At 38.2% G+C, this 13,234-nt stretch overlaps 1 protein-coding gene across 1 annotated transcript in view; it reads left to right on the top strand.

The window, feature by feature from the left end:
- CUBN (cubilin (intrinsic factor-cobalamin receptor)) overlaps positions 1 to 13,234 on the top strand; it is a 149,291-nt gene that overhangs the window by 23,464 nt on the left and 112,593 nt on the right. The window contains 6 exon segments of the mRNA XM_009330547.1: positions 770 to 926; positions 1,554 to 1,732; positions 2,232 to 2,394; positions 2,642 to 2,858; positions 3,872 to 4,002; positions 12,242 to 12,428. Of these exon segments, the coding sequence (XP_009328822.1) occupies positions 770 to 926; positions 1,554 to 1,732; positions 2,232 to 2,394; positions 2,642 to 2,858; positions 3,872 to 4,002; positions 12,242 to 12,428 (1,034 nt within the window).

Genomic DNA, 13,234 nt, shown 5'->3' with positions numbered 1-13,234 from the left:
TCTTTCCCTTCTAGTCCCCTTGATAATCAGGATTTATAATCAACTTCTGGGAAAACACATAAGATACATTTCTCTCTTGATTAGCAAATTGATTGAGGTCAGTAGAGTGGCAGTACAGAAGGTAAAAGCTGGAAGTGATTCCCTGATGTAGCTTCATTGTCATTATCATGCATTGGACCCTTCAGATAAAGTAATGGAAAGACATCAGTATACCTTTTTACTGCTTTAGGGACTCAGAGTTGCATCTCCTATTAGTGAGCTGTCTGGCTGCATTGATGTATGGGTGTGATGGACATGTGCTTGTTCTGGAGAATTGCCATTGAAAAATCACTAGAAGCTTCACGGCCAGAGCAAGAAAATCACAAATACCCCTTTTTTTCCCCAGCAGATTTTAGTCCTGGCAAAAATTTCATAGCTATTACTGGTGAGCACCTTACCTGTCTCTTTCATACTAAAGGTGCTAGTTTTGGAAGCATAAGCCCAGATTGTACTAAAGCTGTGGTTCATAGAGAAGATCTGTTTCATCCTAATGTCCTGTGACAGTAGCGTGTGTGTGTGTCTTCTGTGCTGATCATCTGGTCCTTTGAGCTCTCTTAAATCACGTGCTTGTGCCAATTACTGTGATGGCTCTTTGCCCCTCTTGTAAATAAGTGAAATAGTTACTCCTTTTGTTATTTAGCAGCTCTTGTGAGATTATAATTTTATCCGGATATCAGATCCCAACACTTTTATGATCTGATGGTTTTTTTTCTTTCTTTCCGATGACTAGGTTCGAGATGGTGACAGTGAGATGTCTCCTCTTATTAGCAAATTCTGTCATAGTACACTCATGTCTCCAATCACTTCTACCAGCAACAGTCTCTGGATCACATTCAAGTCTGATGCCTCTGTGCAATGGGCTAGCTTCAGGGCGACTTATCAAGTTGGTAAGAGGAACTGGTGACTTGCACAGTGAACTGATCTGTAATTTGGACACTTTCAGTCATTTCCATGCTATATTATTCATATAATGAGTGTAAGACAAACTTCAGAAGAAAGGAAAGAAAAAAATAGAGTCAATTTATTTATTTATTGCTACTTTTAGAAATGCTAAGGTGATGTCTGCAGTAGGTCTGTTGTAGGCACTCCTAGCATGTTTGCAAATGCACACCTCATTGCTTCTATTCATGATAAATCACTTACTGATAACATACCAAAGATGATATAGCTATAATTCTGCCTAAATCTTTTTACTTTTATTTTTCCTATCTTTTAGTTCTTAATCACCAACAAATCTATCTGTGTCTGTAAAACAAATAAGTCAAATCCATTAGTTTTCATGGGCACAGTTAGATTGGTCTTCTGTATATACAAGTTTGTGCTATACTTAAGAGCAATATGTTCTTTTAAAGATGTTCTTAATACTGCTTGGATGATCAGTAGTAGATGCTGTAAGAAAATAGGTGTTTAGGGGTGGGTATCTTCTAATTTCATAGTGATATTTGATGGACATCACATTATACATTCCTTGAAACCATTCGTCACAAGTACTGATTCTTGGTGTCTCTTGGCAGCCTGTGGAGGCTCCTTGTCTGGAGCAGGCACTATCCATTCACCTTACTACCCCAGGATGTCCCCTCACCCAAAAACCTGTGAGTGGATCATCTCCCAGCCAGCTAGCAAAGTGGTGATTCTTAACTTTATCGACTTTGACATTCGAAATACTACCACTTGTGACTCAGACTACATTGAGGTAAAGAATAATACACATATACTATGAATAGTAGATAGATTCTTATCTGTATGTTCCTTCTCATACTCATCTCCGCCAAAGCAGAACTGCTTGACAGGCAAGCACTTCTTACAGCAGTTATAAAAGCTTTTCCAGGTTCATAATGGGATCCCAAACCTTTTCTTGGTTCTCCAAAGATGATATGACCATTTTGATAATCATAGATGAGTATCAGGTGTCTTTAAATAGACAGACCTGGTTTTGGAGGTTTATGTGCCACTTACTGTTGTGGGTGTCAGATCTCAGCTTTTCTCCATCTGACATGCTTTGGGTGGGAGAGTGCTTCTCTGGCAGTCATAAGGTTGCATTGTATGTGTCTGTAGTAGAAACCATGCTGAAGAAAGGGTAGGGTTTGACTTACTAAGGATCTCTTTTATATGGTTCTTATGAATTCATTTATGCTTACAACTTTAATATAGTAGAAATTTGTATGGGATATTTTGAACACACTGTTCTTCAGGTCAGAGATGGCAACAACACAGACTCTCCCCTTTTGAAGAATTACTGTGGTACAGCTGTACCATCTAGAGTGCAGTCTACACGGAACAATCTCTATATCAAATTCAGAGCTTCCTCTCTTACCAACCTTGGCTTCAGAGCTGAGTACTGGCCATTAGATACAGGTAAGGATTTTTTTGTTGTTTCCTGTGTAGAGTGTTGGGACTTTCCAAATTTTCCTGTACATTGAAAACAGTTGGCCATCGAGTTTTATGATGGTGTAATGGGAGATAAATTCTGAATCAGTTACTGTGTAGTATGCATGGAGGAAAAAAAAGACTATGAAATTTCAGAAAGAAAAGTAACCAATTTTATAAGTGCCTAACTTTTTTATAAATATATCATTTAACCTGATGTTTTAAATCTCTACAGTATGTGGAGAGACTCTCACTGGACCAGAAGGAACCATTACAAGTCCTGGTCACCCAGATGTCTACCCACATGGTATTAACTGTACCTGGATTATCAACATTCAACCCGGCTACCTTATCCGCCTGACATTCACTTCATTTAACTTGGCATTTGATTATAATTGCAGAAAGGATTATCTTGAAATATATGACAACAGCACTGTGCAAAAATTGGGAAGGTGAATATGTCCATTAGCCTACAGAGCTGAATTACTGTAGAGTGAGGACTGTTCTATAGGTCTCAACATCCAATTTTCTTCCTTAAACTTTGTGTATAGATTAATTTCTCTGCATTACAGAAACAATAGCAGCAATTTCACTGCCTAAGATAGTAAAGGCAGCTTGCTTTCTTTGAGCATGGAATGAGAACCACATTTAATAAATATTATACTGGGAGAAACTAACTTGCGTCAAGAGGACAGCTTTTTTAAGGACAGGTTTCAATAGCTGGCATTTTCCAGCTCCATTAACATTTCGATTTGTGGGAAATAAGTTCAAAAACATTAATATGCCCCAGAAAAGATGTGCTTTGAAACACTTGCAGAATTGAAAGAAAGATTACTTAAAAGATTGTGCATTTGGATCTCAGCAAAAACTAAACCAAAGTCTACTTTTTATATGATTTTGTTTTCACTTTCTCCTGATCTGTGATTTTATCTTAGAGAATAATCTTTTCTTTTTTTCCCCTTCGCCAACTGGGGTACACACAGGGGTTTTTTGCCATCCTAGAATTCAAGAACATCTGAACTACTTGGGAACAGTATCCAGCTGCAGCTACAGGCTGTAAAGTAGTTGGCTGACATGACAGTGTTTTGGAAAATATGGAGCAAATTACTCTCATATTATAATGGAGAGCATTTTGCAACCTTAGTCTTCGGCCAGCCACTCTGAGTCCTACAAAAGAGCAGAATATATTATAGGTAAATCACAGAATAATTTCAATAAGAATTTGACAACTCGATGACCATTTTCTCCTCTGACTTCGCCACACAAGTTAGATTTGTACCCTTATACAGGTAGTGTGCTATTTAGTCCCATGATGCAGGGTATATGCCTGGGATCTGTATCATCCAAAGGAGAGATCTGTGTATGTGTAGCTGTTCGAACTTCTCAGGAAAGCTGAATCCTCTTCCAGTAATACAGACGTTTCATAAAGTACTGCCATTCAATTTGGGGCATCTTTTTGCTGCAGGTACTGTGGAAGATCAATTCCACCATCTCTCACCAGTGGTGGCAACATGATGATGTTGTACTTCGTGACTGATCACAGCATTGCATCTGAGGGCTTCTCAACTCATTATATCTCCCTGGATGCATCAAAAGGTAATATGTCAGTCTGATAATTATGCAAATTAAATGTTTTCAGCTGTCACTGTAAATACCACTACAAGAAACAGAAACATTATTTTCTGTGTTAGCAGAAGACTGCCTGGTGCCTCTTCTACCCCTTCTTGTTTATCCTGCTTTATTCACAAGCTTTTTCCTCCCTAGTAAAGCAGAAAGCAATTTCTGTAAGCAACACTGCTGTTTTCTTTAAAAAGCCAGTAAAAGCTGACATGGCAGAACTGCATGAATTATTTAGGAAAAGTATTTTCCAAATTTGCTTTGTCTGTTCTGAGCTGAGTATGTGTGATCTAGGAAGCTGAGCAATCGTGGACAACTCACTTGAATGGGAGACTCTCAGGTGCCATAAAGATTAATTTAGTCCCTATTAAGGTGCAATATTGATGATGAGCAGAGAAAGGTCATATAGGATGAAATTTGATAAAGCAGCAAAATAACCTGAAAGCACAAGCTGTTTTTTTCATTATGGCAGAGTGCAGCATTTCTGTCTCCAGAACAGTTCAAGGCTCCTGTTATGCCTTAAATCTGTTCTTTAAGTATCTCCTTTTAAGGGGCCAAGACATACATCAGTGGGGTAAAGACTACTGAAGAGAAGAATGACCGTTCATTCCCTTAGTTCTCTAAAGCAGAGAAAAACTGCGAAATTACTCTGAATTCTAATTGATTTGAAGGTTTTCCAGGGTGGGGGCACATCTGTGTTTCCAAACTATGCTAAACACACCGTGCCTAATCCAGTGTTTGCACCTCTCCAGCACTGAGAGCGTTTTAGCAGTGACTGAGCTGCACTTGAAAAAGCAGCCTCTTGGTGAAAGGCTGTAACTACCAGTCTCATAGACCCGATAGACATGGGTCTGCTATTGTTCCCCTCACTGCTAAACACAGGTCTGTAGCAGAAGAGGATTTATGTGGGTAGAGGGACAAGTTCTGCCTAGCAGTATTAAACCACAGAAGAGGTAGAGGGGGACAATGAAAAAAAGTAAAAATGAGAATACATTTGTAGCTGGGTTATTTGTGTATCCATCATCAACCAGTTTCTAGCTGGTTTGTGTGTGTGAGTGCAGGCTACAAGGGATTTATTAGATGAATACCAGAAATTCATAGTACTCATCTCTGCAGCCATAAACTACCAATGTTGCTCATTGTTTGCTCTTAGTTTCTTTAATAATTTTATTTTTCCTACTTAACTGAGTTTCTCCAACCTGTTTAAAACCAGCAAGATTTCCGATTTCTACCTTGTGAAAAATAACTGCTTTCTTGGTAACAGCTTGGAAAATTTTGGCATCTCTCAAGCATGTGTGTAGGCGAGACCAGTACAGATTTTGCCACTGGTTTTTTTTTCCATTACCAGATAACTTATAAGTCCAGATAATCCATTTTCTCAGCTGCCTTCATTCATACTGGAGTTATCTGGCAGGGAAACCAAAAGCCAGTAAAAACAATTAAGATTTAATGAGAACTATTCCAAGGAGGAAATTTCTATTTGTTAGAAAATAGTAAGCCAAAACCCAAGTTCCACTTTTAAAAATATTTCCAAGAAAGACTCTGTAGTTTGAAAACTGAGTTCTTACTAGTGAGAAATTGTGACATGATCAGCTTCATAAAGAAAGTCTTTTGTGGGCCTGTTTTTGCAGCTGCCAACTGTAACTTCTGGAAATGTGATTGTTGCTTGTTAATGTGATATTTTTTCTTTTACTTTACCTCAGATTAATATTTCATGGGTAGATTTGATTCCTTCCTAACTGTTCTTACAGCAGCTCTTCTCACAGTTCATCAAGATAAAAATATTCTTTACTCAAAATTAATCTATATTTCTGTCTCTGTGTAACCCTAGCTGTTTCTCTGGTTTTGTTAGTTATCTCATTGCTGATGAACCCCAAGATTTTCTGTCCAGCTTGACTACTCTGCGTCCTCTCTTCCATATTCCCCTCCTTTACCACCACCATGGTGACTGGATTTTCTCATCTTTCATCCAAAGCACTGCTATATGCATCATGTGAGGTTCAAACTTTAACACCACTGTCCCTGGAATGGTTTCAAACTATGCCTTAAAAATGCAAGGCTGTCTTCTCTTTAATACTGTTAACAACTAGAAACTTTAGAAAATGTTTATATGAAACAAGAATTATATAGTATCTTAATCCAAACTCTAAACAACAGGTATGATTTTCTTTCCGCATAATTAACACAGATATCTTTACTACTCCTCAGCTAAACTAGGCTAACTCTCAAGTTATTCTCACTCAGGCCTAGAACTATGATCTCTAGAATAAATGCTTTTTCACTTCAACCACTATAGTTTGCATAACTATGGCAAAGTAGCAGATAACTACTGAAACTGAGAGTAATAACCCTATAGAGCAGTTGAAACTACAATCTGTTTTCTTTACAGAGATTTGTTTCTTTTGGTCCCAGCACAAGCATAGCAGGACTATAAAGTTGTCAAAAATACTGGATTGCTAACATTCATTTTGATTAAGAATAAAGTGTTTTGAAGCCGCTATGGATTGAGAGAAGGCAAACACATATGTGTATGTGGACTTTGCTGTGAGAAGCAACTCCCCACTTCCCTGAAATCATATCAAGTTTAGTTTTCCCACTGTGGGATGTTTAGGCCTGATATTCATCTTATGTATATCCAGTTACACTAAGGTAGCATATTGCTGAGCATAATCATATCTGAGAGATTTACCAAAGCTGTGGATTTTTTTTTCTTTACATCTGCTGCCTATTTTCTTTTTTTTTTTTTTGCTAAGGAAAATATGGTTCTAATAATGTTTCTTGTACAGTAAGAATCCTTCATATTTTTGAGCTCTGTTTTCTTAGCCAGCTAGAGTGTAACCAATATCAGAACTGGTCAAAGCTGTTCTGGTTCATATTAGATGTTTCAATAGGCTTTTGCCTGGAGTTAGTTTGCAGAGAATGAGCTATTGAAAAGATGGACAAGATTATCACAAAAAAAAAAGGGGATAAGTAGGAGTGAAAAAAATGTTTTTATGTAAAACAAAACTAATTTCCTTCTCCATGCATCTTGGCAAACAATGTTTTTGTTAGCATGGTTTATTTGTGTTATATTAATTAGTTGAAAAGTAGTCTGAAAATAATGGCAAAGCTATATTTCCTAGTCAAAAGATTTGAATGCCACGAGATACAGCCATGGCCGTGGTCCATAAAGTGCAAACAATAGTTTTGGCAGTCTGCCAGCTAGTAGCTGTGAATAGCTCATATGGCAAGAATACAAATGGAAATCCTTCAGTCAAATATCATGCCCATATGATACTCAGTTGTTTAAAATGTATATTGCCCACTTAAACTATCTGTACCTTGGATGCTTAGTTCTTGGCCGTCTTTCCGTCTTTTAAAGGGGAAAGTCACATGGAAAGCAAGGTAATATTTGGATTTATTTCCTAGAGTCCAGGTCTCAAATATCAGATAGACGAATGTCACTACAGCCATCTAAGTGTTATGATAGATTTCAGGGTTTTCTTTTGCCCATCTTGGCTGACCACACCACAAAGAACCCATGTAAAATTATTGAAAAATCTTTGAACAGACTCAGTCTTTCCTGGAAATGTTGCTCAGGGTCTTGAAAGATCCAGGCCACAATTTTTCAACAGGAATAGCACTAGAGTCAGTGTATGTCTTTTATTGTCCTTGACTTCTTCACAAGTAAGTGGGAATTTATTTGTTTTACTTTGAATTGGGGTTTTGGGGAGGATTTTTTTCTCTCTCTTTTTTTTTTTTTTCATTTGTTTGTTTCATTAAAGAGGCTTCATTTCATCCTTTCTGCTGAGAAAAGTCAGCCTTAACAAGGTTTTTAGCAGATTGCCTTCCTGATAGAGATTTTATTCCTGGTCTTTCTCTGGCTTTGGTGAAAGATAGGGTTTTTCTTCCTTATCATCCAGAACTGTGAATGATATTATTTATCAGGAGGGGTAACTTGGTTTTAAGTAGCTTCATTGTGTGGTATATGTTAGCTGACAATGACTGACTGGAGAAGTCAAGAGTTTGAGAAGGATGAAGAAAGAAGGAAAAACATTTGTGAACCCATGGACTTAGAAGTGCACCTGAAGGTCATGTATAGATTTGTGTGTCTTCTTTACTGATAGCTGAGTACAAGTTGAGATCTCAGTTCCCATCTTGCTGACTGAACCCAGTAATTATTCGGAGGATGTTGCCTGGCTTTTCTCTTCAGCTGAACGAGCAAAGACAGGAATGGAAAGTAATGTGTGACAAATACGTGTGTGCAGAGATACAGGGCATGGTTGAACAAGGCTGAGCTAAGACAGAAAAAAAGCTGAAGTCCTACATGCATCTTGGGCATCTGCTCAGCTCATCCTGAGTCTCAGGAAAAAGGCTCAATCAGCTGGCAACTGATAACTTGTTAGGCCACTGTAACGTGGTTATGTTTGATCAGGGTGTTGGTCTGCCTATGTATGCCTATATATGTGTATACGACTCTACAGTTTGCGTGTTTATGTGTAAATCAGCAGAAGAGAGTTGGAGATTCTTTTTGAACAGCTGTACCCAGTGTTTCTAAGGAGTTTGGGTCTGAAACGGCAGGACCTTTCTGTGCCTTCTTGGTAAAAATTAAGCCCGTTAGCATCTGCCAGCAGCAGTAACAAAAGGCCCTGAAGTGCAGATGTGCTTTTCCATTGCCTGTGGAGAGGCATATACTTCATGTGGTAGTTTCTCCCTTTTTTTTCTAAACATGCATAGTGTTACGTAAAAGTCTAATTGTTAGGGATCCCAGTTTTCCTTTGGCAGAGTGAGATCGAAAGAAAATTGCTATTTTACATATGATACTATAGTTTTATTTTTGATTAATTAGAATTGTGGTAACTGATGAATATCTCTTTATGGGAAAAAACATGGATATAATTTTCTGCACTATGCATGGTTGCATGAGTGAGTGGTACAAAAGCTGGCATTTTTCTCTGCTGTTGGCTATTACGGTGGGTTACTGCCATTTATGGCATTTTTTTCAGAAGAGCAAACACATTCAGTACCAAAATCAGAAAACAGATTGAATAGCTTTCAAAACCTCACACTCTGGCAAAGCAAGATGTGCAATTGTCCTTGACAATTGCCTCCTTCTGTTTTTCATGAGCTGCGATGAGTGTCTTCAAACTGAATTCCTATTTTTTCCAGGCATATAATAATCACATTATGGCATTAGACTGCGTTCTGAACTTTGACAAAGGAGTCAAAGTACTTTTTTCCTGTTAACTTTGCTAACAGTTTTCACTGAAGGAACTATTACTGCCCAAGCACACCCCCAAATGCTGTGTGAGGTGAGTGCAAAAGGGGAGTGCCGGCTCTTCTGCTGAAAGTAGAACACAATGAATGAATCGGTTACCAGAAGTGAGTTGGCTGTCAAAAAAAGTGGGTTCATTTATGCTTTTCCTAATCCTCATAGCAGTGTATGCTCAGTCTACACTTGGATTTATTTCACTGTAGCCAGAAGTCTGACATTTCTAAGGCAGTCACTGTTCCACCTTCTGTATTTATCCCCCTTAGCTCATAAAGAAGATTGTTGTGTGAAGTGTAGAGCAGTATACAGCATCCAGTTTAAAATAGCACACCTGGGATACGAGTTTCTGTATGGATTACTCCCAAGAAAGCAAACTTTGGTGAGGGAAGGAACCTGGACAATTCTGTGGAAATTGTTCTTAAAAGGGCTGGTAAAAATATTTTGGCTTCCGTGTTGCTAATTTTACCCTAAGGGCCCTCATCTAGTACATCAATTTTAATATTCTCCAGGCTGAAAGCTAGTATCCATGGTCTCGGCCTCTGAGTGAATAAGGAATGGCAGTATTGCAATTCCTCTAACCATTAAATGTGCATGAGTCAGGCACCCATCCTTCCAAAATCAGGAGGAAATAATTACTTAAAATAAGTAAGCTAATAAATATACACACATTTTATATTTTTTATTGCTTTTTGTGTAATGAGCCGTTAGGAAAAACTTGGGTCATATTTCTAAGTCAGATTTCTAACCCTGCAGGCAGGGTTCTCAAAGAAATCGTATGATTTAAGGATCTGGGATTGATGATAAACCCTACATATCATGAAACACCATGGGAGCTGGCAGCACAGCAAGGGCATTATAAGGATTTATAAAGCAGCGCAAGGTTTTTAAGGTGACCAGGATTAACCGGATTGTTATATGCATACATTAGAGCATATCTGTGATGGAACACACAAATGACTAAAATTCTAGATAAAGACTTTAATAGATCATGATTTTAGGTAAACTAGTGCATGAAACCTTTTTGACTTGTCAATACCAAAGTACAACCCAATGGCAGAAAACTGTTTTGTCATGTTTCTTTGTTCTCCTTGTGATGAATGAGGAACATGAGTCTGGTAGCTGGCTTTGGGGGTGTTTATCCCACAGAAAACATTTTCAACAGAGGCCTTCCGGGTGACCAAGAATGCAAAAAAACACCATTAAAAAAGCCACCATTAAAAGCAAAAGCGTTTTAGTAGTTAGAATGGATGGAGAACAGTCATGGAAATGACCAACTGTAGGCATGGACAGCCTGAACTGTAATTTCATCCTTTCCCCCTAAATTATTATGCATATTGAAGTGTTAAGCACAAGTATTACTACACTGCAGCTGTGCTATGTTAGAAAACAGGTTTCAGAGATCTGTGGCAAGCAGCTTAAATGAGTATAAAGTTAATCATAATATTGTGCTTGCTCTTTCAGTTGTACTTTATAATTAGTCTAACCCTGCCTATTTGATAGAAAGTATTTAAGAAATCTACTTTCATATCTTACATTTGCAACCTGTAGGACCTGAAACAGGGGAATGGAGAACCAGAATGAGCCTTCAGGGTCATCAAATCCAGCCCCCCCCTCTTTATTTTTTGCTAAGAGCTACATAATGTGATCCCCTTCCTAATTAAATTAATCAAACGGTATCTTAAAAAACGGTGAACTTTTTCCCCTTTCTGCATCTGTTATGTTGGTTGGATGATTGCTCTAGAAACTCACTTCCTGATAGAAACTTTCTCCTAATTTCTGTGTGTCTGTATTCATGGACAGTTTTTACTTCAGAGCTTGTATTGTCTTTGAGAGTGTGTTCTATTTTTCTTCTGTTCATGCTTCTTGATGTTTATCTCTGTCTTTTTCTCCTGCACTTGCTAAGCTAAACAAGTTAAGCTCTTCTAGTGTCTCTTGCCTACTAATCTACTAATTTCCCGCTATCTCCACAACCTCTTTCTTACTTGTTCTCATTTGATTTCCAGAACATCAGTGACCATGGTTGTCCACATTTTTCCAGGTGACATGTCACCATTACCTTGTGCAGTGGCATCAGGATTCCCTGTTTCGACTGAAAACACCTGACACGGATCACATTTCTTCTTGCCCTTTTTGCAGTCAGATCACAAACCTTACTCAGACTGTGATCAACTAATACACAACAATTGTTCTCTCCAAAATAAGTCTCATGTACCATTGTATAGCAGATATTTTTATTCCTAGTCCTTATGTCTGTGCTTTTGAAAGAGCTTCTTTAGAATTATTGCTCAGGTTCTGGCTCAGCATTAGTCCACACTATTTTCTTCTTTCCAGCTCATAATACCAAGATGCTTCTACAGCGCTCACCGAAGAATTGATGTAGCTGATTTTAGTAAAAGACCTTAAGTAGAACTGCTTTGTCCTCACAATCTAAGGATTATACTATTTTCCAACTGATTGTCACTTATGGCCCAGAAAATGGGAAAACAAATTTAGATATAAAATCCCCATCTCCCAGGTCTGATCATGGGGAATGCCTGAGAACAATATAGCATCTCCTTGTAGCTAGAGACTGCATTCAGTTTCCACCAGCGCTGCTTTTCAGAAATTCAGGAATCCTACCTTTTGTGTTGATCAAGACATCCCTTTTAGTTTCCTTTCTCTGCTTACCTGGTTTTAGGTCAAAGCCAACTTAGGCAGCTGGAACTACTCTTACATTGCCTATTTATTACAGACACAGTATTCTGGTAGAAGCTGAACAAATCAACTCAAATATAAGAAATCGCATGAAAAAGCTGGGTTCTGGATTTAGTTTATAGTGATGATATTCAGCAGTAAGATGTGTCCAGGAAGAGTTATAATGCACAGGAGCACAGGATGTTTGCTCCTCTGTCTGTTGGAAATAGAAATTTCCTGTTAATTTAGCATACATATTAAATTAATTCATGCTTGTTTCTTTTCTTTTTGAAGTGTGCTCACACAACTACAGTACTGAAACTGGTGTGCTAACATCTCCAAACTATCCCAATAACTACCCTGTCCGGACGGAGTGCATATACACCATCACAGTGGGAATAAACAGACAGATTGTGCTGCACTTCACCAACTTCACCTTGGAAGGGAATAAACGCTGTACAGAGGATTATGTAGAAATCAGGCAAGCCTAATGATTTCTCTTGTCCTTATTACTGATAAACATGGAAGTTATCCAAATCCACTTAGGCATGTTCAGAAGCTATAGTTTTAACTATACACCTGTGCTGTCAATGTGGGAAAAGGACATACCAGAGAACTTTAAAGGCTACTTTTTCCTCCTCCCATCCTGCTCCATTGTCAGCTTTCCCACTTGGTAAATTCCAGTTCTGAGAGCAAGTGGAGTATGTGGACTGTGTTCCCATGCACTGCATTCTCGTCGTTTTCTTTAGTACAGAAACAAAGAGTTTTATTGCCTGTTTTGTGACATATTCTGTTTTACGTTTATCATCTTTAAACAGCAGCTATTCTATGATGCAGCACTTGGAACATGTACATAATCTGCGATATTTGTCTATACTGTTATCACTGTTAAAGTTAGGACATTAGCATGGTGATTTCTAGCAAATTTTACAGGACAGAGACAAGTAGAAGAAAGTAATATTTGCAGGAAGGTTAGCTGCATGCTTACAATACATCTGCGCCAAGTACACGTCCTTTCTGCTGTGTTGCTGTATGGGATTTGCACTTTGCAGTGTCAGTGCACCCATTTTTGTCCTCATGAGCCAGCTGTCTAGATGAACCATGTCTGCAGAATGCCAGTATGGTTTTTCACTCTGAGCATGCCATGAGTTTCCATGATCTCAATGAGCACCATGATAAAACTCATTCTGATACAGATATTCTGTAGGGGTTATTCCTCTGTAAGTAGTGTCTTATTTTTTAGAACCAAACAAAATCTGCATGCTGAAATTGCAGTATTGAGATTCT

Source organism: Pygoscelis adeliae, unplaced genomic scaffold (assembly GCF_000699105.1).
Source record: "Pygoscelis adeliae isolate BGI_AS28 unplaced genomic scaffold, ASM69910v1 Scaffold27, whole genome shotgun sequence".
Lineage (NCBI taxonomy): Eukaryota > Metazoa > Chordata > Aves > Sphenisciformes > Spheniscidae > Pygoscelis > Pygoscelis adeliae.
Note: the sequence above shows the minus strand (reverse complement) of the source record. Positions and strands in the feature narration are given on the sequence as shown.